The sequence below is a fragment of the Myotis nattereri genome (genome assembly GCF_964212035.1).
Source record: "Myotis nattereri genome assembly, chromosome: 1".
In the NCBI taxonomy this organism is placed as follows: domain Eukaryota; kingdom Metazoa; phylum Chordata; class Mammalia; order Chiroptera; family Vespertilionidae; genus Myotis; species Myotis nattereri.
In genome coordinates, this window is record NC_138075.1 from 196,411,409 (window position 1) to 196,435,547 (window position 24,139).

General features: G+C 39.5%; 1 protein-coding gene across 1 annotated transcript in view; it reads right to left on the reverse strand.

The window, feature by feature from the left end:
- The window catches only part of LOC308523174 (DNA-directed RNA polymerase II subunit RPB2-like), a gene marked incomplete at both ends in the record, with an annotated part of 40,712 nt that extends 26,569 nt beyond the window's left edge, over positions 1 to 14,143 (reverse strand). Inside the window, 6 exons of the mRNA XM_081096894.1 lie at positions 2,523 to 2,681; positions 3,482 to 3,701; positions 3,822 to 3,934; positions 6,865 to 7,015; positions 10,689 to 10,761; positions 14,125 to 14,143. Coding sequence (XP_080953020.1) covers positions 2,523 to 2,681; positions 3,482 to 3,701; positions 3,822 to 3,934; positions 6,865 to 7,015; positions 10,689 to 10,761; positions 14,125 to 14,143 — 735 coding nt within the window. The remainder of the gene's footprint in view (positions 1 to 2,522; positions 2,682 to 3,481; positions 3,702 to 3,821; positions 3,935 to 6,864; positions 7,016 to 10,688; positions 10,762 to 14,124) is intronic.
- Between the last annotated feature and the right edge of the window lie 9,996 nt (positions 14,144 to 24,139).

The following is a 24,139-nucleotide window of genomic DNA, read 5'->3' on the forward strand; positions in this document are numbered from 1 at the left end:
AACAAATGATACCCAAATCTTCATCTTGATCTTTTTCCTGTACCCTCAGTCCTCATATCTACAACTACCATTTGGCTATTTCTATCAATTATTTCCATTTAACCCATTATTTGTTTCATCATAGATTTTTTTTCAAAATAAGCAAAACATTAAGAAATAATGCCTACATCATGCACCTCAACCCCCAAAAATATTTTGTCTAAAAATGAACTCAATAGGGTCTCTCTAAAAATCAATTCTTGAAAGTTATTCTATTCAGAACCTCAGGATAGAAATCGCAGAATCTTAAGTAATCCATCCTCATACTATAGCAAACCTGTCACTAAATCCAGACAATTTTCCTTTCTCTGCCTCTAATTAATTCATTTTGCCCATAGCTAACATGATAACTTCTCTAATATGTTGCGTTCATCTTTGCCCTCCATAACCAAGGCCAGTGCTTCTCAAAAATAAATGCACATCACAACCACCTGGGGATCTTTTCTGGGGGCCCCATTCCACCACCATTTAATCAAAACCTTTTTGATTAACACATTCTATTTAACTTCAGGCAGTTAAAACTCTTTAATCTTCAAGTTTTTAATCTTTATAAGACTTATAAAAAGTGAAATTAGACTCTGCAAAACTATTTGTAAGAGCATAGGACTGGACACCTAAATATCTACCATAAGATAGTTTAAAAATTATGCTACATCTGCATATGAAATATCACAGCTCAAAAAGAATGATCAAGCACTGATCTAAACATGTTTTTTTCAAAGGATAACAGCAAAGTGTATGTGGTATGCTCCCACTTGTATTTTTTGCGTTAAGACTGTTGCTGAACTGATTCATAAAAAATTATCAAAAGCAGCTACCTCTGAGGAAGAGATCTGGGAGGTCAAAGACTACTTTTTATAGTATATCCTTTCTTGTGCTTCTTGAACTATTTGAACATGCATGTATGACTTATTCAAAAAAACTTTAATAAAAAATGCTCATTGCATATTAGCATAACCAATGGACACAGACACTGGGGCTGTGGGGGCTTACCCAAGGTGGGGATGGCTGGGGTCAACTGGGGAAAAAGGAGACATATGTAAAACTTTAGACAAAAAAAAAAATTTTTTTTTAAATGCACATGAGCCCCAAACAGCTTGGCTCATTGAATAGAGCGTCAGCCTGCGGACCGAAGGGTCCCAGGTTCGATTTCAGTAAAGGGCACATGCCCAGTTTGCAGTTTCATCCCCAATAGGGGGCGTGCAGGACGCAGCCGATCAATGATTCTCTCTCATCACGGATGTTCTCTCTCTCTCTCCCTCTCCCTTCCTCTCTGAAATCAATAAAAATATATATTTTTAAATGTACATGAAATTAAATAGAGGTAATTACAACTACTTTCCAAGATAGTCGTAAAGATTAAATCAAGCAATCTGGAAAACATAATTGACACAGCAAATATTCAAGAAATGCTAGCTATTATTAGATTACATTATTTTAAGTAACATGCCTATTATAGGCAGCTTCTAAGATAGTGCCTGACGATCCCTGCCCACTACTATTATTGCCTGTGCAATTTCCTCCCATTCAGTACGAGGCTGAGAGTACTGACTTGCATCCAACACAACGAGGATATTGCTTCCAAGATTATTTTATAAAAGACTGTGATTTTCCACTTGTTTATACACTCTATGGCTCTTCTCAATTACTCTCTCTGATGAAACAAGCTGCCATGCTGTCAGCTGCTGCACAGAGAGAACCCATGTGGCAAGAAACTGAGACAGGCTTCCAACCCAAAGCCAGCAAGGACTGAGACTCTCAGTTCAAAAGCCCATGGTGAACTGAATGCTGTCACCAACCACGTGACTGAACCTTAAGATGACTGCAGTCCAGGAAAACACAATGATTGCAGCCTTGTGAGAGATGTTCAACTAGAGGACCCAGCTAAGCCACACCAAGTCTGGACTTACAGAAACTATGAAATGATATATGTTGCTATTGGAGTAATCTTACAGAGCAACCTACACTAATAAAATAGAAACATGCAAATTGGTGTCACTCTGCTACGCCCACCAGCCAATCAGGATGAGTATGCAAATTAATCCAACAAAGATGGTGGTTAATTTGCACATGCAGACGCAGAGGGAAGACTGAAGACGACTGAGGACTGAAGCGGCTTGGATTCTCTGCTGCATCTGGAGCGGAAAAGCCAAGCCTCGCTGCTGCAGCCAGAGCAGAGAAGCCAGGTCTTCCTGCAGCCCGAGCAGAGAAGCCAAGTTTCGTGCAGCCCGAGCAGAGAAGCCTTGGCTTATCCGCTGCGGTCGGACCAAAGGCCTGGGTCCGGGTGCCGGAGGAAAACCAGTGCCAGCAGCCAGAGGAAGCTAGGCCTTTTGTGCAAATCTCTGTGCAACGGGCCTCTAGTAAGTAAATAAAACAATGCCTATCATATAACACTTATAATATGTTCAAGAAAAACTTTCTAAGAATGCAGTCTGATAAACTACAAAAAGGAATTAACTCAAACATCATATCCCAGTCCATACCTGTCCTCCTCTTGCCAGCATGCTAACCCAAATAGTACTGGTGGGTCGGGAAGAATTCTCCAAACATGATCTGCACTCTCCTGTGTAGGCATATTTAGAATCCTTTTTGGCAAAAACATAGACTGTGTTCGTGGCCATTTTTTCTTGCGCAATTAGAACCTATATAGACAATAAAAAAAGTTACAGCCATAAAACCCACAAGGTCCTTGAAAAAGAAAGAAGAGTGAAATCAATATCTTAATTTAATTTGGTTATATAGGCTCACTGAAACATCAATTCTTACACTTTACAAATTCCATTTTGTATAAATGCTTCATAGAAACCTGCAAGCCCAAACAACAGACCATATAGGACATGTTATATAATACAGCTAAATAAAATTTTGCTTCGCCCAGTCGGTGTGTCTCAGTGGTTGAGCATCAACCCATGAACTAGGAGGTCAGGGTTCGTTTCCCGGTCAGGGTACATGCCCGGTTTGTGGGCTCAATCCCAAGTAGGGAGTGTGCAGGAGAGAGCTAATCAATGATTCTCTCTCACCATTGATGTTTCTGTCTCTCCCTCTCTCTTCCTCTCTATCTGAAATCAATAAATATATTTTTTTTTAAATAAAATAAATGTTTGGTTTAACTGTCACCCACCCTAAATATTTCAAGTACCACTTCCAGATTATTCTGTGTAAAAGTTTACTTTTTAATTCCAACATTCAAATTTTAATCATCGTTTTGTAAATATTTTTTTAAATAATGCGACTAGCCCTGGCTGGATAGTTCAATTGGTTGGAAAATCACCCCAATACGCCAAGGTTGCGGATTCAATCCTGCTCAGTCAGGGAACATACGAGAATCAATCAATGAATTTCTTGGAACAACAAATCAGTGTTTCTTTCTCTATCCTTCCCTCCTTCCCTCACTGCCTCTCTCTCTCTAAAATCAATTTTTAAAAAAGTAATGCCACAATACCTTTTCTGATCCATTAATAATGAAATAGCCACCAGGATCCAAGGGGCATTCATTTAACTCACAAAGATCACGATCTGTTAAGCCATTCAATACGCAATAAGTTGAACGCAACATAATTGGAATTTTTCCTATACAAGTTTTCTGATACTGAGTCTGCAGTTGATCTTCACCTTTTTTAATGACTGTTTTTGTTATATCAACATAAAGTGGAGCAGAATACCTTCAAAAATAAAAGGAGAACACAATTTAGTAATAGTGGGTATTCGCTAAAACTCTCAACTAGTTAAAATTACATTTTCTGAATTGTATTTCGCTACCAGTTGCTGGAAAAAAATCTTACGTGAGATTCCGTAATCTGGCCTCATTTGGCATCAGTGGTGAAGGAGCACCATCTCTTTCCCAGTGAGTAGGCTTGGAGAGATAAATTTGTTCAAACTTCAGCAAATATCTTGGCTGAAATAAAACCAAAGAAACCACATAGAGGATAAATAATCTTTTTTCATAAATGTTTTAATGATTCTTTTTCCATCGACATTAACATTTTGAGTAGAAAAGGCTCCAGAAACTGGCAAAATTAACCCACGGTACTAATAATTAGTACTAATATTGTACTAATACAGGGACTCTCTAAAGTCAACACCCATATTACAAAGATGTCACATTAATTGCTTTCTTAAGGCAGAAAAACAAAACAAGACTTAATATATCATAAGTAAATAAAGACTATGGACATATCATGTGCTCTAAGTTTATATCAAAAAACGAAAAAGTATTTGTATTCAAGATATATATAGTGTCATGTGCCCTGTCCTTAGGGTCAGAAGTACAAAGTTACCAGAAAACAAAGAAAAGGTAAATTCATACAGTTAGAGGTGTCCTCCAATCAACTGAACACCAGAAAAAAGAATGCACCTAATTTAATTCTTAAACTTCCAAAAAATTCTAATTATTCTATGTGAAGGACCAGAACTAACTCTAGTTGACTGTAGCTCATTCTACAGCAGAAAAAAAAAAAAAGAAAAAAAAAAGCTTTTCAATTAATTATATCCTTGCTCCCCAATAAAACAAGATCCATAAGAACTTCCAGAGATAAATGGATAATAAATTTCTCTCTCAATCAAATCTCAGAGGAGAAGATGGGACTAAAGAAACTACTTAAGGTAAATTATTGACATTCAAGTTTCCTAAAATGGACTAGGTAAAGGGCAAAGAGAAACAGTGATGATAATGAACCAAAGGGAAGCCATCCATCTACTCCTTATTTCCACCATTACCCTAATATAGGACATTATTATTTTAAACCTAGGATATTACAAGATTTTTACCTGCCTCCAACCTCTTCTTACCATTTCCAAAGTAATCTTTCTAAAATAATGCTATATTCACTTTACTTGACAATATTTCAACAGTTCCCCATGACACCCAAAGACATCCAAAGCCTGAGACCACCTGGTTCCATCTTATTTTCCATAATCAAAAAACAGATCAAACAAGAAAAACCATACACTGACTGTGGTGGTCCCCATGCCATACCCAAGCCAAATACATCGACCATTTTCTTGCTGAAATGCCTAAGTATCGTTTCTCTACTAAGATAAATTCTACCCTGCCCTTCATGGTCAGCTTAAGTCTCTCCATCTTTTCCACCAAGTTCTGATACCCCAGCCTCAGAGATCTTTTTCTCCAAAAGTACTTATGGTATTAGCACTTTGAATATGCTATGTTACATTGTTCTCTCTCTTGTTTTGCAAAGACAATAAAGAAAAAATGCCTGGCCACGATGGTTCAGTGGTTGAGCGTCCACCTATGAACCAGGAGGTCGAAGTTCGATTTCCAGTCAAGGCACACGCCCAGGTTATGGATTCAATCCCTGGTGTGGAACACGTAGGAGGCAGCTGATCAATGATTCTCTCTCATCACTGATGTTTCTATCTCTCTCTCCCTCTCCTTTCCTCTCTGAAATCAATAAAATATATTTTAAAAATAAAGAAAAATGTCATAAGTATAAAAAAGGCATTTTATGCTTATTTTTCCAGCACGTTGCCAGAAGAGACTATTATTTTTAATAGAAAGTCTTTACAGCATCTCCAACTAGAATGAGAATAATGTATCAGCCCCTAGGAGCTAACTACAGAAAAGACTAAAAATAATAACCCCTCCCTCCCTCAGTGTACCTCTGTATCTGAGGCTCTCCCTGTCTCACTTTGTTTCTCAGATTTACCTGTATTTCGAGGCCTTTCACACTGTCTCTCTACCACTGGAAAACTACAGATAGTCATTATTTTAGATTATATACTTCCTTACAATCATTCATGTAAAACCAGAGTGTTAAAATTATACCCTTGCTATGATTTTAACAATGCTAAAAATATGCATGTGTCAACAAAGACTAAGGAACTTAGAAAAAAATAAAATAGCTAATACGTTTAAGTGATTTTCCTTTATTATCTCTTATACTATTATAACAGTGATGGCGAACCTTTTGAGCTCGGCGTGTCAGCATTTTGAAAAACCCTAACTTATCTCTGGCGCCGTGTCACATATAAAAAAATTTTGATATTTGCAACCATAGTAAAACAAGGATTTATATTTTTATGTTTATTTTATATATTTAAATGCCATTTAACAAAGAAAAATCGACCAAAAAAATGAGTTCACGTGTCACCTCTGACACGCGTGTCATAGGTTCACCATCACTGTACTATAATGTATTTAATTCAATAAATAATCAAAAGAAAAAGTCCTTCAAATACATTTTTCTTTAATAATTCCTTATATTGTGAAAGAAAAAAGTAGGTTTTTGTGAAGAAATATGACTATTTCTGGCTTCATCTTATTTCTGAATTCCCTTTTCCCAACTATCAAATACCTACTATTTGATAAAGATTGGGGTTTTGGATTCTAGTTGACCCTTGAACACCCACACCCCAACTCCATGCCGTTAAAAATACACTTATAACTTTTGACTCCCCGAAAGTTAACTACAAATAGCCTTCTGTTGACTGGAAGCATTACTGATAACACAATATTCTTACAATAAAGCTAGGAAAAAGAAAATGTTAAGGAAGAGAAAATACACTTAGAGTACTGCACTGTACTTATCAATACTGTCAGTTTACATTGTTTGTGTAGAAGAATGAAAGAAACCCATGTATTTCATCAACCCATGCAGTTCAAATCCATGTTCAAAGGTCAGCCATACTTGCAAAAATGCATCTCTCCGCTTATAAGAATAAATCAGGAGCTGATTGAAGATGCTATAAGTACTCTGCTAAAAAACACCAACTAACTTTTTAGTAACCTTCAAGGCAGGTGAGAGAACTGAAATTTCAAATCAATAGTCCTCCTTTACTTATGTTACTTTATTAGAATAACTATCTTACCGCTTCTTCAACTTCTCCACTAGCATGCTGAGCTTCAGCTTGTAGGTCTATAGGTGGAGCATCTTCCACAATTCTTTGAACAGACATCTGAATAAACTCATCAAAAGAATCCAGCTGTTGTCTGACCAAGCCTTTCTCGTCAAAATAGGAACTAGGAAAATATTTGAGTCCATAATTAGTCACAACACAGTGAGTGATGTTTTCTAGTATATTTCCCCATTTTCATTACAATTAAATTCAACAAACAATTAGTAAATACGAACCACTATATGCCCATCACCACACAAGATACTATGAAGTATCCAAAAAAGGGGTGAGACTATGAAAACTGTCTTTGAGAACTTGTTAAGTTTGTGTGAACAAGACTTATACTTATGAGTAAAATAATTAAAGCACAACATAAGGGGAGGATGGGAGAGGGTTGGGAGAAGTTAATGGGGGAAAAAGGAAGATCTATGTAATACTTTCAACAATAAAGATTAAAAGAAAGAAAAAAAGGCACAACATAAGAATTATAATGGAATAAAGAACTACTCTCATCGTTGTTTCTAACCCTCTCCCTTCTTCTCTCTATAAAAATCACTACAAACATATTTAAAAAAAATAAAAATAAAGAACTATAAGAGAGCACTAATTTACAAATGTCCTTTGTAGGTAAATTTCATCCAAACTCTTGGAAACATTTCTTGAAAAAAATGTCAGGACAAAAACTGAAAAAAAAAAATCCAGTCAAAGATAAAAAAAAAAAAAAAAAAAAAAAAAAGAGCTCTAATTTGAATAAGAGGGAAGATATCAATGACTAAAATATGGGATGTATTAAGCATTTCAATTTCCGGTTAAAGATTATTAGTTTTATTTTGAATATGTTAAAGGTGAGATGACAGTAAGTCATTCAAGTGAAAATACTCAGCAAATGAATGAAGGTTAAAAGATGGAGCATGGGTAAGAGATCAGTGCTAGTGGTGTAGATACAGAAATCACACAGTCAAGCCCTAAAGGATGGAGAATCTACAAGAGCAGACATTGTTTATAAGAAATAGGCACTTGTTCATGTGAGGGATGGGGAAAGAGATATAGAAAAAGAACAAGTAGATACAAGTGCAAGCGGAATCTCACTCCTCACCATCACCTAGCTGGTTTGGTTCAGTGGATAGAACGTCATCCTGCGGACCAAAGAGTCCCAGGTTCGATTCCAGTCAAGGGCATGTACACCTTGGTTGCAGGCTCCTCCCCGGCCTGGTCCCTGGTCAGGGCTCATGCAGGAGGCAACCAATCAATATATTTCTCTCACATGAATGTTTCTCTGTCTTTCCCTCTACCACTCTCTCTAAAATTCAATAGAAAAATATCCTCAGGTGAGGATTTAAAAAATAAATAAAATAAATAAAAATAAACTATTCTTTAAAAAATGTAAAAATCGAATCATTTATTTTGTAACAAATATTAAATGCAGTGACTATTCACAATAGTGTTTTATCCTTGAGCAATCTACCACATATGTTGAAAACAATTCTTTTTCATCTAAAACCAAAATATTCTTTCAATATAGGCATATCCCACAGAACGCCTACCTGGTTTTTGTTTCCTAGTAGAAAAGACTCTTGGTGTTTAATATCCAAATATTATAGAAAATCCTAATGTCTCAATACAAATTATTTATAGCCTCTGTTTAATAGGAAAAACATATACTGACATCTCAAAAACTCAAAACATTTTTAACAATGTTGAAAAAAGGTTCAGTTATATTCCAAATATAACTGGCAAAAATGTCAGAAGCCTGTGTTCTTTGAAAAGGGAGAAAGTGTCAACCAAAAGATGTGCATCCTGGAGCAGATGGGGATCAAAGAGACTCATACAAAGCAACTGTCAGTCTGATGACAGCAGAGTTGTAGCATTTTACATCCTAACAGAGCAGGATGTTACCTTATTACTTAGAATTTTGTTTTCTCTGGATGGTGTTGCTCAATGGTTGAGTGTGGACCTGTGAACCAGGAGGTCATTGGTTCGATTCCCAGCCAGGGCACATGCCCAGGTTGTGGGCTTAATCCCTAGTGTGGGGTGTGCAGGAGGCAGCCAATCAATTATTCTCTCTCATCATTAATGTTTCTCTCTCTCCCTTCCTTTCTGAAATCAACAAAGATATATATATATAGATAGATATATAGATATATATATATATATAGATATATACACACACACACACACACACACACATACACTAGAGGCCCAGTGGACAAAATTTGTGCATGGGAGGGGGGGCGTTCCCTCAGCCCACCTGCACCCTCTCCAATCTGGAATCCCTCTCGCAATCCGGGACCCTTGGCTCCTAACAACTCACCTGCCTGCCTGATCACTCCTAACCACTCTGCCTGTCTGCCTGATTGCTCCTAACTACTTGCCTGCCTACCTGATTGCCCCTAACCACTGGCCTGCCTACCTGATTGCCCCTAACCACTGGGCTGCCTGTCTGATCACCACAACCACTTTGCCTACCTGCCTGCTTGCCCCTAACTGCTCACTTGCCTGCCTGATCATCCCTAACTGCCTCTGCCTTGGCCCCTGCAACTGTGGCTTCATCCAGAAGGATGGCCGGAAGGATGTCCAGAAGGTCATTTGGCTGTCCAGTCAAATTAGTATACTACGCTTTTATTATTATAGATTTTTTTAAGTTAGTTTTCTTATCTATATGTAAGGTTTCTTCCCGAGTTTCATTACATTTTAATTACACTTAAATTAGGGGAATTTGGGTTGAAATACAACCTATTGTAACTCTATCCATTTAAAATAAAGAAAAAACAAAGGAAATAAAATTAATATCATCAATAATTAAACAAATAGGCATCATGTGCCTAATATAGTACTTCCAGAGCAGAGCATCACTGCTGCCAAAAGCAATCACCCAAATCCAATTAACGGAACTATCACACAAATCTCAAACTATGGGGCATTCTAAAAAGTAACTGGCCAGGCCCACCCAGTGTGGTTCAGTGGTCGAGCGTCAAGCCATGAACCAGGAGGTCACGGTTGGATTCCTGGTCAGGGCACATGCCCTGGTTGCAAGCTCAATGCCCAGTGGAGGGGGTGTACAGGAGGCAGTTGATCAATGATTCTCTCTCATCATTGATGTTTCTATCTCTCTCTATCTCTCCCTTCCTCTAAAATAAATCAATAAAAACATATTTAAATGAATGAATAAATAAATAAATGGGAAATAATAACTGGCCTGTATTTCTCAAAAATGTAAAGGTAAAAAAAAAAATGAGAAAGACTGTTTTAGATTATAGGAGATAAAATAAGTCATGAAAAACAAACACAATATGTTATCCTAGGTTATAGCCAGAATCAGAAAAAAAATTATTTTTCTATAAACAACGTTTGTTAGACAAATGGCAAAATTTGGGTAAGGTCTGCAGATTAAATAAGATTATTATATTAATACTAATTTCCTGATTTTGATGATTTATGTAAAAGAATGTTCCTACGTCTGCAACTTATTATCAAATGTTTCAGAAAACAATATGGAGAGAGACAAAAAAAGGCAAAGAAAATATAGTATAAGGTTTAACATTTAGGTGAAGTATATACATGAATTCATTGTGTAACTTTTCTGTAAGTACAAAATACTTAAATAGAAAGAAAGAAAGAAAGAAAGAAAGAAAGAAAGAAAGAAAGAAAGAACAAAAGAAAGAAAGAAAGAGAAAGAAACTGCTCTCATGTAGCACATTGATACAGAACAGCTAATTTTCAAGAACGGAATAAGTAGGAAATCCCTTTATTGGTTATAGTGCCTTTTAGAGCTTATTCAGTTTAGCCTTAAAAGTTACCTGATTACAATCCAGCATGCTTCTTGCCACAAATCTGGGGTGATTTCATCATCATCCTCATCATATTGCATATCTGCAAGAAACAAAAATATTGTACTCATGTGGAATAAAAATGCTACTAATTAACTTCTTGCTGCAAAGATGTTATCTGCTAAATAAAAAGTAATACTTTTGCCCAGCCAGTGTGGCTCAGTGGTTGTGTCGACTTATGAACCAGGAGGTTACGGTTTGATTCCCAGTCAGGGCACATGCCCAGATTGTGGGCTCAATCCCCAGTGAGGGGGCACGCAGGACGCAACCAATCAATGATTCTCTCTCATCACTGATGTTTCTATCTCTCTCACATCCTCTCTGACATCAATAAAAAAAAACAACACACATATTTTTTTAAAAAGCAATCCTTTACTTCGGTCTTCTAAAATTTCAATTACATTACATAAATTGTAATGAATAACACACATGGGCAAACATCTATGTACACATAGGTGTACATCACACAGGTATTCACCCAATATACAAAGAGGCCTCATTACAAAGGTTCAGCATAAGTGTGTGAATCTGTAAGTTTCCCATCTTCCCATTCTATTCATTAATAGAATCTATGCAGGTAACTAGGAGCAAGCTCATAGTCCTCAGAGACTGGGGTCAAAGATGAAGGTGCAGAGACAGAAAAGGGTTCCAATAGTTGGGCAAAAGCTTAAGGTGGGGTGGTCCATCACAGAAACATTTCATACATGTACAGGTATGACAAACTGTATTTTCCAAAGGCGGCCACAACCATATCTTCCATTTCACAAGCTTTTTTACAGGATATAGAGGTCTGTGTTTCCTTCCCTTTATATATATGTTTGTTTGTTTTTATTGATTTCAGAGAGGAAGGGAGAGGAAGGGAAAGATAGTAACATCAATGATGTGAGAGAATCACTGATCGGCCGCCTCATGCACATCCCCTACTGGGTATGGAGCCCACAGTCTGGGTATGTGCCCCGATTGGGAATCGAAGTGACCTCCTAGTTCATAGGTCAACACTCAACCACCAAGCCACACCAGCTATGTTTCCTTCGTTTGAATCTGGGCAGGATCTTTACTCTCCCAAAACTAAGACAGTGCAGCTAAAGCGACGTTATGTGACTTTAGAAACTAGGTCAGAAAGACAGTGTTGTTCCGCCTTGTTTGCTGAAACTCTTTCTTCTGGAGCCCTGAACTGCCATTAAGTCCTAGTACTCTAAAACTGTATACTGTGAGTAAGCCCAAATCATGTGGAGAGGCTACTTGATTTGGGCATCATTACGGATGCTCCAGTCAGCACTTCAAGTCCTTGAGTCCTTCTAAGCTAAGTGCCAGACACGTGAGCAAACACTCCAGATCATCCAGCCCCCAGCTGTCAACACCCAGCCTTCGAATCTTCCCAGGTGAACTACTGACACTGAGCAGACAAGTCCTTCCTACTATGCTCTACCCAAATTCCTGACCACTTAACTCCATAAACATATTAATTTTTAGGCAGCCAAATGTTGGGGTAATTATACAGCAATTATAATTTGAACAGGGCACTTGAAAAATCAGTGTGCACTGATCCTCTAATATAACTCTCATCGTCTTATGTTAAAGAATAAGTGTACTGCATTTTTTTTTTATATTCTGAGTTCTGGATTAAAAATTAAATACATATCTAAAATAAAGTTATTTAATAAATTCTTAAATAGACTATAATTACTGATCCCTATGGTACACATGGGGAAGGGGGTAAGAAAAAGGTATCTAGCCCTAGCCAGTTTGGCTCAGTGGATGCAGGGGTGGGCAAACTTTTTGACTTGAGGGCCACAATGGGTTCTTAAACTGGACCGGAGGGCCGGAACAAAAGCATGGATGGAGTGTTTGTGTGAACTAATATAAATTCAAAGTAAACATCATTACATAAAAGGGTACGGTCTTTTATTTCAATAGTTTTATTCATTTCAAACGGGCCGAACGGCCCGCGGGCCATAGTTTGCCCACGGCTGGGATAGAGTGTCAGTCTGCGGACTGAAGGGTCCTGGGCTCAATTCCGGTAAACGGCACATGCTGGGTTGCGGGCTAGATCCCCAGAATGGGGAGCGTGCAGGAGGCAGTGGATCAATGATTCTCTCTAATCATTGATATTTCTATCTCTCTCTCCTCCCCTTTCTGAAGTCAATAAAAATTTCCTTTTTTTAAAAAATAATCGAGCCTAGCCAGTTTGGCTCAGTGGACAGAGCATCAGCCTGCATACTGAAGGATCCTGGGTTGGATTCTGGTCAAGGGCCCATGCCCAGCTTGCAGGATCGATCCCCAGTAGGGAGTGTGCAGGAAGCAGCCTGTCAGTGGCTCTCTCTCATCATTGATGTTTCTATCTCTCTCTCCCTCCCTTCCTCTCTGAAATCAATAAAAATATATTTTAAAATATAAAAAATAATCGAGGGACAGTAGCTACCTGCTGTGAGGGAGGTTCACACTGAAAGGTGGTGGACAAGAAAGAGACCGGACACTTTTATATTTTCTGGCTTGCGAGACACAAGAATATATTACCTACTCAAATAAGAAAGCTAAAAAGTCTTTTCTGGATTTCTTTTCCACTGAGACAGAAGTTAAGAAAGGAGAACGCCGTAATGATAATAAATTTCTAGACTCAGATATAAATGAGACAGAAGTTTAATCAGTAGAGTTTAAGCTTTGTCTTTCTATTTTCTCCATGAAGTAGCGGAGGGAATAAGAAGAAATGTGAGGAGTGGCCACAGCATTGGGAGGCAGAAGAAAACAAAGCATGAAATAGTAGCTGTGGAGAATGGAAGAGGGAGTATTAGAAATTCCCATGAAAACACACTAGACATGACGGATATATGTGAAAAGAAAAAACAAAGACATATGGCCCAGTTAGCTGTGTCATTTTTGTGGGAAGAGGAAATTTAAAGGCCATCTTTTAAGACAGATTACTTAGACACATGACAGCCTGAAGGAATGCCAAACTAGACCCCCCTCCTCCCACTCCCACCCCCACCCCCCAGAGCACAGGTTGTCTGGAAAAGGTTGACGCTCAAAAAGTCAACTACTGTATTCAATTAACCCATTAACTCTGGCCTTAAGGGAAATTTTAAAGAGAGCCCTTTCCTGCAAACAAAGTCAAAACGGATTTTGACTTGATGGTTCTGCTCGCTATTTCAATACGAGAAAGTAATATGTGTGATTCATCAAGAAGCAAGCAGTGAAAAAACAAGCGTCGCCCTGACCGGGAATATTAACGCTACATTCCCTGCACCCTCCGCCTCTGGCAATCCCGGCTTCGTTCCGACCCGACCCGGGGTAAGAGGGAAACAAGACCAGGGACACCTGTGTGGCCGGCTTGGGGGGGACTCTGCAAATCCCCAATTCGCCCAGCTCCCCACGTTTCCCCCTTAGATGGGTCTCCCCGGTCACCTACCCTTGTCTGCGTCATACATCGTGGCAAATTGTTGGGGTCCAGACCCAGCAGGTCCAGGGGTTCCCAAAGGTGTGGACGGAGTCGGCGAAGAAGGAATAACACGGAGACAGCGTTCAGTTGATCAGCAGCCTATCCAGGTTCTCTACCCAGGATCTCCAGCCAAGTTCTGTCTATTTCTCCTGTTAGATCTGTATTTATACCAGGTGATTTTTTTTTTTTAATACCAGGTGATTTTAATCCTATCCATTCTATTCCAAAGGTTAGGGCGTTTGTTATCTCCATTCCAGGGAGTAAAGATTATGTAGCTTAAGCGTGATTGTTCGTAGTTAAAGTGATTAACTCCCCACCTGGCACTTAGTTAAGGGGTTTTACTGATAAAAATCCCCACCTGGGGAAACAAACTTTCTCAGAGAGGTGACCTTGGTTAAAACACATAGCGCTAAGGGGAGCAAACATATTAAGAACAGAATGCCATATATGCCAGGTCCCTTGAAACATATGCTGTGCAGATGTTTCTTCCCTGCAGCGACTGTGTCAAGCAGCAAGGATGGACTGGCTTCCAGCAAATTCCCCCTTTTTTATTTTTATTTTTTTAAAATTCAATCTTTATTGTTCAGATTATTACAGTTGTTCCTCTTTTTTGCCCCCATAGCTCACCTCCACCCAGTTCCCACCCCACCCTCTGCCCTTACCCTTCCCACTGTCCTCATCCATAGGTGTACGAATTTTGTCCAGTCTCTCTCTTTTTCTGGCACCCCTATAATTCAGATGTTGGTGCACTTGAAGTTGTCCCAGAGGCTGCTTACACTATCTTCATATTTTTGGATTCTTTTTGCTTTTCTGGTTGGGTATTTTTTGCTTCTTCATATTTCAAATCTTTGACTTGATTCTTGGGATCCTCTTGTCTGCTATTGGATCTCTGTATATTATTCTTTATTTCAGTAAGCATATGCTTAATTTCTAGTTGGTCTTTTTTCATATCCTCCAGGGTCTCACTAAATTTATCGGTGGTTTCTAGAAAATTCTTGAAAAACCTTATAACTGTGGTTTTGAACTCTATATCCAATAGTTTGCTTTCTTCCATTTCTGTCATTTGTGACCTGTTTCTTTGTCTCTGCATTTTTTATGCTTCCCTGTGTTGATAGAGTGGCTTTGTGTGCTAGGTGTCCTCTAGGGCCCAGTGGCTCAGCCTCCCCAATTACCTGAGGTGGACACTCTTGGTGCACCCCCTTGTGGGCTTTGTGCACAGTCTTTTGTAGTTAAGCCTTGGCTGTTGTAGGATCACTGAGAGGAATTGACCTCCAGGCCAGTTGGCTGTGAGAATCAGCTGTGTCTGCAGTGGGAGAACTTCTGTGGGAGGAGGCCCGCCTCCTGCGTTTTCTGAGCTGCTTAATGTCCACCAGGAACTGTCTGTAGCCTTCCTGTTAATAATTCTCTCCCTACTTTAATAACACCTCTCTTCTGTGTCAGCGTAGTGCTTGGAAATGTACTAGTTGCAGTCATTTTCTAATAGAAATATCTATGGAGCCCTTCTATGTGGTAGGCCCCCTGCCAGGGAAGGCGCCATGGCTTTCTTTAAGTTATGTTGACTGAACCCAAGGCTTGGGCATAGCCCTACCTTGGGGGCATTTCTGGCCAAAAGGTGAGAATGCCTTCAGCTCAACTCTCCAAAGCCCAGGTGCAGGGAATGGGTTTTTATTATGTAAATTCAGTCAAGTACCTGGAATACCTCCCTTACCTTGAGTTTTGGTGAAACCTGATATTTTGGGGAATTGGGACTATAAAGTAAACACGCTGCTTTGGGACTTCTTCTTTCTGCCTCTCTGCCAGAAGAGGGCAGAAGGCCACCCAGGCCCAGCTGTACTTTCTATTTTGTGTCTGTCTTTCATTTTTCTCAATCCCTGATACACCTCCATTTGAAGGAACCGGTTCACGCTCTCTTCACCGTGCGGGTTGTGGAAAAGGGAGCACACGCCCAGGAACATTCTGGCGTCCACACGAGGGGCAGTGGAGGACAGGCTAAAGGGGATCATTCCTGAAAAGGCGCGTGCCACGCAAGAGAAAGTGAGTAGGAATGTATTGGTTGGAAATTATAATTTAACTGGGTGTAAAAATGGGTAATTTCCGGGTCTCAAGAGAGAGAGACAGAGAGAGCTCTACTCGCAGATGCTTAAAGCTATGCTAAAGGCCCGAGATTTCTCTGTTTAATGTAGTCAAATTCTTGATCTCTTAAACTTCATTCATGACCCGTCAGGATTCCCAAGCCGGGGCGGGAAGGTTTGAATCCCCCGCGCCTCCCCCGTCTCGCGCACGCACGCGGGCCCCCGCTCCCAGTGGCCGCGGGAGCCCCGGCTTTCCGCGCCTCCCCTCCCGCGTGTGCAGCGCCGGGAGGCTCCGCGCTTTCCGGGAGGGGGGAAGCCCAGAGCAATTCCCAAAGAAAGACTTTCCCGCCCTGCGGGGGCACGACTCAACTCAGGCCCCGCAAGAGACAGTGTGGTGGATTTGTGTTTGAATGCCTGCTATCACGCAGTTAAGGTTCCAGCTTTGATTTAAATTTCCCTTATAGCCCTGGCCGGTTTGGCCCAGTGGATAGAGCCTCGGCCTGTGGACTCAAGGGTCACGGGTTCGATTCCGGTCAAGGGCATATACCTTGGCTGCGGGCACATCCCCAGTGGGGGGGTGTGCAGGAGGCAGCTGATGGATGCTTCTCTCTCATCGATGTTTCTGACTCTCTATCCCTCTCCCTTCCTCTCTGTAAGAAATCAATAAAATGTATTTAAAAAAATAAATAAATTTCCCTTATAGAGTATCTGTAGTGTAAGTTTAAGTTTGTTTCCTCTAAAGTATGTGCTTTTACTGTGTGAGTCTGTCTAGCTGTAAAAAGAGTAATATGATTTCTAGTGCTTTTCAAGCTAAATCTAAAAATAAAAGAGGATTAATTCTGTAATTAACCAAATGTACTGATAAGAAAGTTCTCCTTTTAACAGGGAAGGAAATCCTTTAATCCCTTAATCTTTTCAATCTTCCCGCCACACCGAGTGGCCTGGGGCTACGGCTCTCACGGTAGGCTCCATCACGGCTGGGCCAGGTGGCTCTCATGGGGGCCCGCCCCTCCCTCTGAATTAGCCACTGGCCAATCACAAAAGGAGTGTCTACTCACTGAGGCAGGATGGGATTTCAGGGGTGGAGTTTTAAGGCGGAGTTTTCCTTCAGAAATGCGAATGGGACGGGTGTGCTTGCCTCGCGGATTTATTTATTATTTTTTTAAGAAAAGATTTTTAATGCTTAATAAATTAGTAATCACGGTCTTAACATAATTTCAGTTATGTAATAGACCAATGTTTTGAACAGTTGGCTTAAAAAGGCTGACAATAAAGCTCGTATTTTTTTAAAAAGGCTTGTAGATAAAAACATTTTTGAAAGGTACAGAATAAAATAAACAATATTATTATCATGTAAAAAATTCAATAACCAAATTAAAATTGATTCCATGTTCAAGACTAGATCCTATGATGTTGAGAACGGTTTTTAAATGTTGATAATTTTAGATTATATGTTTGACAGCTTTTCCTGAATGCAATATTACAAGAAATAATGGAAGGACATTTTGTGCATCTCAAGGGCCCTGAGATTGTGCAAAAAGATTTATTCCTTCTCCCAAAAAAATGAAATAACTAAATTAGACCAATACAGTATGCTTGGTTGCATAAGGAATTTCTGCCAAATAAAAGAAAAAAAAATTGATTTATTAATACCAATGTCTCTATTTAAACTAATATGCCTTCAATGTCATTAAAACTTACTAATAAGTGTATGCACAGACCCACAAAGTCATTTTTCTAATCTCTTAAATCTAGAAAACCCTGCTTTCCTTAAACTAAGGACAATTAAAGGTTATATGTTCCCTCCTTAAATAAAAGTTAAATAACTTATGCTAAAGTAGTTAAAAAGGGACTGATAGCAATAATCCAATTAATGTTATTTACTGTTAACAAAGACAAGTAAAGTTAAATAATGAACTTTATTTCAAATTAATTTAAATAGGCTAATTAAAGTGAGTGTCCAGGAAATCTTAATTGTACTATACAGTAAACTATTTCCTGAAGTATTAAAAATTTTTATTGATGGTTCATCTCATAATAATAATTATTTAGCATTTAATAAATTAAAAAGCAGTCATATCTCTATACAAGAAATTAAAACTAAAGACATCAAAACTGCATTAAAATTTTTTTCAAAAGGCTTTTCATATTATTTTTAATATGATATAGGGGAATAATAGAATTTTTCCTGTAAGAATATTACATTAAGCCTGAAGTATTTTAAAATTATTACTTTATAATGGATTTTCAATTGTAATGCCTATAGCAGGACACCTGTGAAAGTGCACTGGTGTCAAAGAAAAATGGTCTAATTAAATGAGAAGAATCTCAAACTTAACATTTGGTTGAGGATATGTTTATATATTTCCAGAAAATTTCTCAAAGATTGTGTGGATCCCCACAAGACATATTAACTTCAACATGGACCCGAGAGAGAAACTGGCCAATTTAAAGAGGAGTCCACACCTGAAGCCACGCCTTACAGCTACAGACAATTAACCGCCTGGCCCACAGATAGCAATGATCCCAAGCAGCCCACTAAAGATTAGAAGTGGGAAAAGGAGCCCAGAAGTGACCAGAACACCTGAGAACATCCTTCTTTCCATGTCAGCAGTAACCAGCTCTACGGTAATGCTATCAAGGGCAAATGGGGTGGTATTTTGGACTTATGTTCCTGACCCACCATGGGTAAGACCCCTTACGTGGGCCGATCCTCCGCCTAATATAGATACTAATGATACCAAAAATCTTGGTCATCCAGGAGGACCACAGGTAGGGCAAGGAAGCCTATGGGCAAGGTATTATTACACAGCTGTTGCCACCCAGCTTCCCTTTTGTATGACTCTAAATCAAGCCACTGCTCTTGTGTGTAAAATTAAATAGAGGTTTTTGGCCAGCCTGGACCCCAAAGAACGGGGAAGAAACGGCTCAAGTACGTCTATTGTCTCTACTTGCTCTGGGGAAAAGTGCAGAAAATGTAAGTGTGCTAAGGCATCTCCCTTCCCCTCCCCCCTCCACTAAGCCACTATGCAAAAGGTCTTATGAATGGGATCCCACTGAGGAAGAAGTTTATTGGCAAGACTGTTACAGTAATTATCCTACCACCAGCAAACTTAGTAATTTTTCTTTATAGACTGGAGCCCTTATGGATCTCTGTATAGTAACAACCGTGCCCTTAAGTGGAAAGGGAATGCATCCTATCTATATGTTGAAGAAAATCACCCCATCTCATGGCATGGAGGAGGATTTGTTGGGCCTCAATTACAACATGACAATTGGCCTCTACAAAGTACTCAGTGGAAATTAGCTGCTGCACTTACACCTATAAAATGGTATAGTTTCAATTATAGTTCAAATAGTTCCATTTCTGCTTTACGAGGAACTCTCAATAAGACTGTGTTTGCGAGAACCAAGATGGCGGCATAGGTTAACACCGGAGTTTGCTGCTTTGAACAACTACTTCAAAAGTGAAACTAAAAGACGGAACGGACATCACCCAGAACCACTGGAATGCTGGCTGAGTGGAAGTCCTACAACTAGGAGGAAAGAGAAACGCATACGGACACTCAGAGGAGGCGCAGTGCTGAAGTCAAATTCTGAGGTGCGGAGTGCGCGGAGCGGGCTGGCGGAGGAGGGCGCGGTTGGAGTTTTCAATCGGGAGGGAGTCGCAGACTCTGAGCTCCAGATACAGGTGAATCTTTAGGGACCCAGACTCAAACGGGAGAAGCGGGACTGCCTGGCTTCGGTCAGAGCGAGTGCAGCTTTCTCTCCGAGCTTTGCAGCGGGTGCTGGGACTCAGAGAGGCAGAGCCCCTGGGGACAGGACTGAGAGCCGCCATAACTGCTCTCTCCGGCCCACCCTGTTGATCCTGTGGACCCGCCCCGCCCAAGCCCTGCACAGAGGCATTTGCCAGATAGCCTCAGGCAAACGCCAGATTAGCACCTCCCTAGAGGACAGAAGTTCTCTCACTGCTGACACAGCTGATTCTCATAGCCACTTGGCCTGGAGGTCAAACCCTCCCTGGAATTAGCTACAACAATCAAGATTTAACTATAAGACCACGAACAAAGACCACTAGGGGGTGCATCAAGGAAGCATAACAAAATGCTGAGACAAAGAAACAGGACAAAATTGTCAATGGAAGATATAGAGTTCAGAACCACACTTTTAAGGTCTCTCAAGAACTGTTTAGAAGCCGCCGATAAACTTAATGAGATCTACAAGAAAACTAATGAGACCCTCGATGTTATATTGGGGAACCAACTAGAAATTAAGCATACACAGACTGAAATAACGAATATTATACAGACTCCCGACAGCAGACCAGAGGAGCACAAGAATCAAGTCAATGATTTGAAATGCGAGGAAGCAAAAAACACCCAAACGGAAAAGCAAAATGAAAAAAGAATCCGAAAATACGAAGCTAGTGTAGGGAACCTCTGGGACAGCTTCAAGCGTACCAACATCAGAATTATAGGGGTGCCAGAAGAGGAGAGAGAGCAAGATATTGATAACCTATTTGAAGAAATAATGACAGAAAACTTCCCTCACCTGGTGAAAGAAATGGACTTACAGGTCCAAGAAGCGTGGAGAACCCCAAACAAAAGGAATCCAAAGAGGACCACACCAAGACACATCATAATTAAAATGCCAAGAGCAAAAGATAAAGAGAGAATCTTAAAAACAGCAAGAGAAAGAAACTCAGTTACCTACAAGGGAATACCCATACGACTGTCAGCTGATTTCTCAACAGAAACTTTGCAGGCCAGAAGGGAGTGGCAAGAAATATTCAAAGTGATGAACACCAAGAACCTACAACCAAGATTACTTTATCCAGCAAAGCTATCATTCAGAATGGAAGGTCAGATAAAGAGCTTCACAGATAAGGAAAAGCTAAAGGAGTTCATCACCACCAAACCAGGATTATATGAAATGCTGAAAGGTATCCTTTAAGAAGAGGAAGAGGAAGAAAAAGGTAAAGATACAAATTATGAACAACAAACATGCATCTATCAACAAGTGAGTCTAAGAATCAAGTGAATAAATAATCCGATGAACAGAATGAACTGGTGATTATAATAGAATCAGGGGCATAGAAAGGGAATGGACTGACTATTCTTGGGGGGGAAAAGGGTGTGGGAGATGCGGGAAGAGACTGGACAAAAATCGTGCACCTATGGATGAGGACAGTGGGTGGGGAGTGAGGGCGGAGGGAGGGGCGGGAACTGGGAGGAGGGGAGTTATGGGGGGAAAAAAGAGGAACAAATGTAATAATCTGAACAATAAAGATTTAATTAAAAAAAAAAAAAAAAGACTGTGTTTGCTACTGCCTGTGTGTTTGATCCATCCGTAATCCTATCAGGCCCCATTCAGATGCGTCTTAATGTTACAAGCCATCTGTATGAGGTGGCATGCACAGGTTGTACTTTATCCCATTGTGTCAATTCTACTGTTCAATTGATATTTTCTCTCTCTCTGCCCCCCTTCCTCTCTCAAGTCAATAACCATCTCAGGTGAAGATTTAAAAAATAAAAAGAATGGAATTTCTTGTATGAGCGCCCTCATTTCGGCATAATTTAGAACAGGATTAACATTGCCTGTCTTGCCCTTGTACATTTTTTTCCCCATTGATTTATTTTTTATTTTTTATTTTTTTAGAGGGAGTGGAAAAGAAAAAGACAGAGAGCTGTCGATGTGAGAGAAACACATTTATTGGTTGCCTCCTGCACATGCCCAACCAGGGCCTGGGCCAGGGAGGAGCCTGCAACCAGGGTACTTTCCCTTGACTGTAATCAAACCTGAGACCCTTTGGTCTGCAGGCCAATGCTCTATCCACTGAGGCAAACTGGCTAGGGCCCCTTGTACATCTTTTTAATTCAACCTTGGTATCTCCTGGGCAGCTTTGATCCTATCTCATTAAATTCAACCTATATCCTACATACTTTTTAAGTCTCACAACTTTTTATTTTGATCATCATCATGAACGATCATCATCCATTCATTGACTCAAGTGTACAGCCAGGATACAGCCTTACTGCAGATCTATTTGAATCTGGTTACTGACCAGTATCTAATTCACCTAATTATCTCTGTATCTCCCTGTGAAACAACATTGGTTTCTTAGGTACTTTTCCTTCCTTTGCCTCATCAGGATTACTTAAGAGTTTCATTCTCAGAATGGTATTATCACAATAACTTCACCTCATGTTTCCCTTTTAGAATCAGGTCAAGGATAGCAGTTACTGTAGTCATACACACTTCTTGTCAAATAGTTAGGCCCTCACCCCCTTGTTGTCTGTGTCCATTGGTTAGGTCTATATACTTGCATATAAGTCCTTTGGTAGATCTCCCCACTTACCCCCACCCTCCCCTACCTTCCCTCTGAGGTTTGATGGTCTGATCGATGCTTCTCTGTCTCTGGATCTGTTTTTGTTCATCAGTTTATGTTGTTCATTATATTCCATAAATGAGTGAGATCATGTGATATTTATCTTTCTCTGACTGGCTTATTTCACTTAGCATAATGCTCTCCAGTTCCATCCATGCTGTTGCAAATGGTAAGAACGCCTTCTTTTTTCCAGCAGTGTAGTATTCCACTGTGTAGATGTACCACAGTTTTTTTATCCACTCATCTACTGATGGGCATTTAGGCTGTTTCCAAATCTTAGCTATGGTGAATTGTGCTGCAGAATGAATACATTTTATGTGTAGCAAATTATGACATACTTTGGTTTATTGTGAAGTCTGGAATATTTTTTTTTCATCTCTGTTTATCTCTTAAGTAAATTATGTATCTTCAATAAAAGTAATTCTCCCAAAATATCTACCCTTTACTTTACAGATTTTAAAACTTCTAACAGAAAAAAAAAAAAAGAAAAAAAAACTTCTAACAGAAAAAGAAGTGAATATTGTCTTGCCAACACACTCCATTATTCCAAGAACTTTTGTGCTTAAATCTGGAATGATTCTATTTTGGGGCACCTAAGGATGCATAGATTTTCTGCAGGTAAGGGAAGTCTGTATCATTAAAAAGTTACTTAGTCGCCAGCTGGTGTGGCTCAGTGGTTGAGCATCAACGTTTGAAGCTGGCAGTCATGGTTTGATTCCCGTTCAGGGCACATGCCTGGGTTTCGGGCTTGGTCCCCAGTGTGGGCATGCATGAGGCAGCCAATCAATGATTCTCCCTCATCATTGATGTTTCTATCTCTTTTTCCCTCTCCCTCTCTGAAATCAATAAAAAAAATGTGACAGTTTTCAGATTTATTTCAAGGAAGCAGATTTATGAACAAGACTGACAAAATGCTGATCATGACTATGTGGGGCATTGATATACTATTCTCTCTCTTTTTTAAAATGCTCATTCTAAAAACTTGGTAAAATTAATGGGGGGTGGGGGGAATATGGTAATAGGGCTTAAAACTATATCTTCAATAGGATGCTCAGGGCCCATACAGCTTAGCATTAAGAAAAGATACTGCCTCATCCTGTGGTATTGTTTCACAGGGAAATCATTGGTCAAACCTTTAAGTAAGTACAGGCTTAATATGCATTAAATAAATTCCACATTTCTTTATGTCCCATGTTATGTATGCTTTTATACATGGTTTTGCTTGGGTTTTCATAGCATCATTCTGGGGATTTTAGAGTATTTATAGAACTGCTCCCCGGACAAGGAAAGTGAAACATGGATATGTTCAACAACACATTTTGCAACTTGCAGGCCATTGCTTTAGTACATTTCTTGGGTTTGGTGTTTGTTCATAATTTGTTGGAAATTTATCTTTACACACTTAAAACCCGTATATATTTCTTTGAAGCTCACAGAAAGTTAATTTTTTAAACAGGGACAGTTGAAGCAGACAGTATTCCCCTTGGTTTTTAATAAAATTACCATTTCTTTAAACAATTATCAA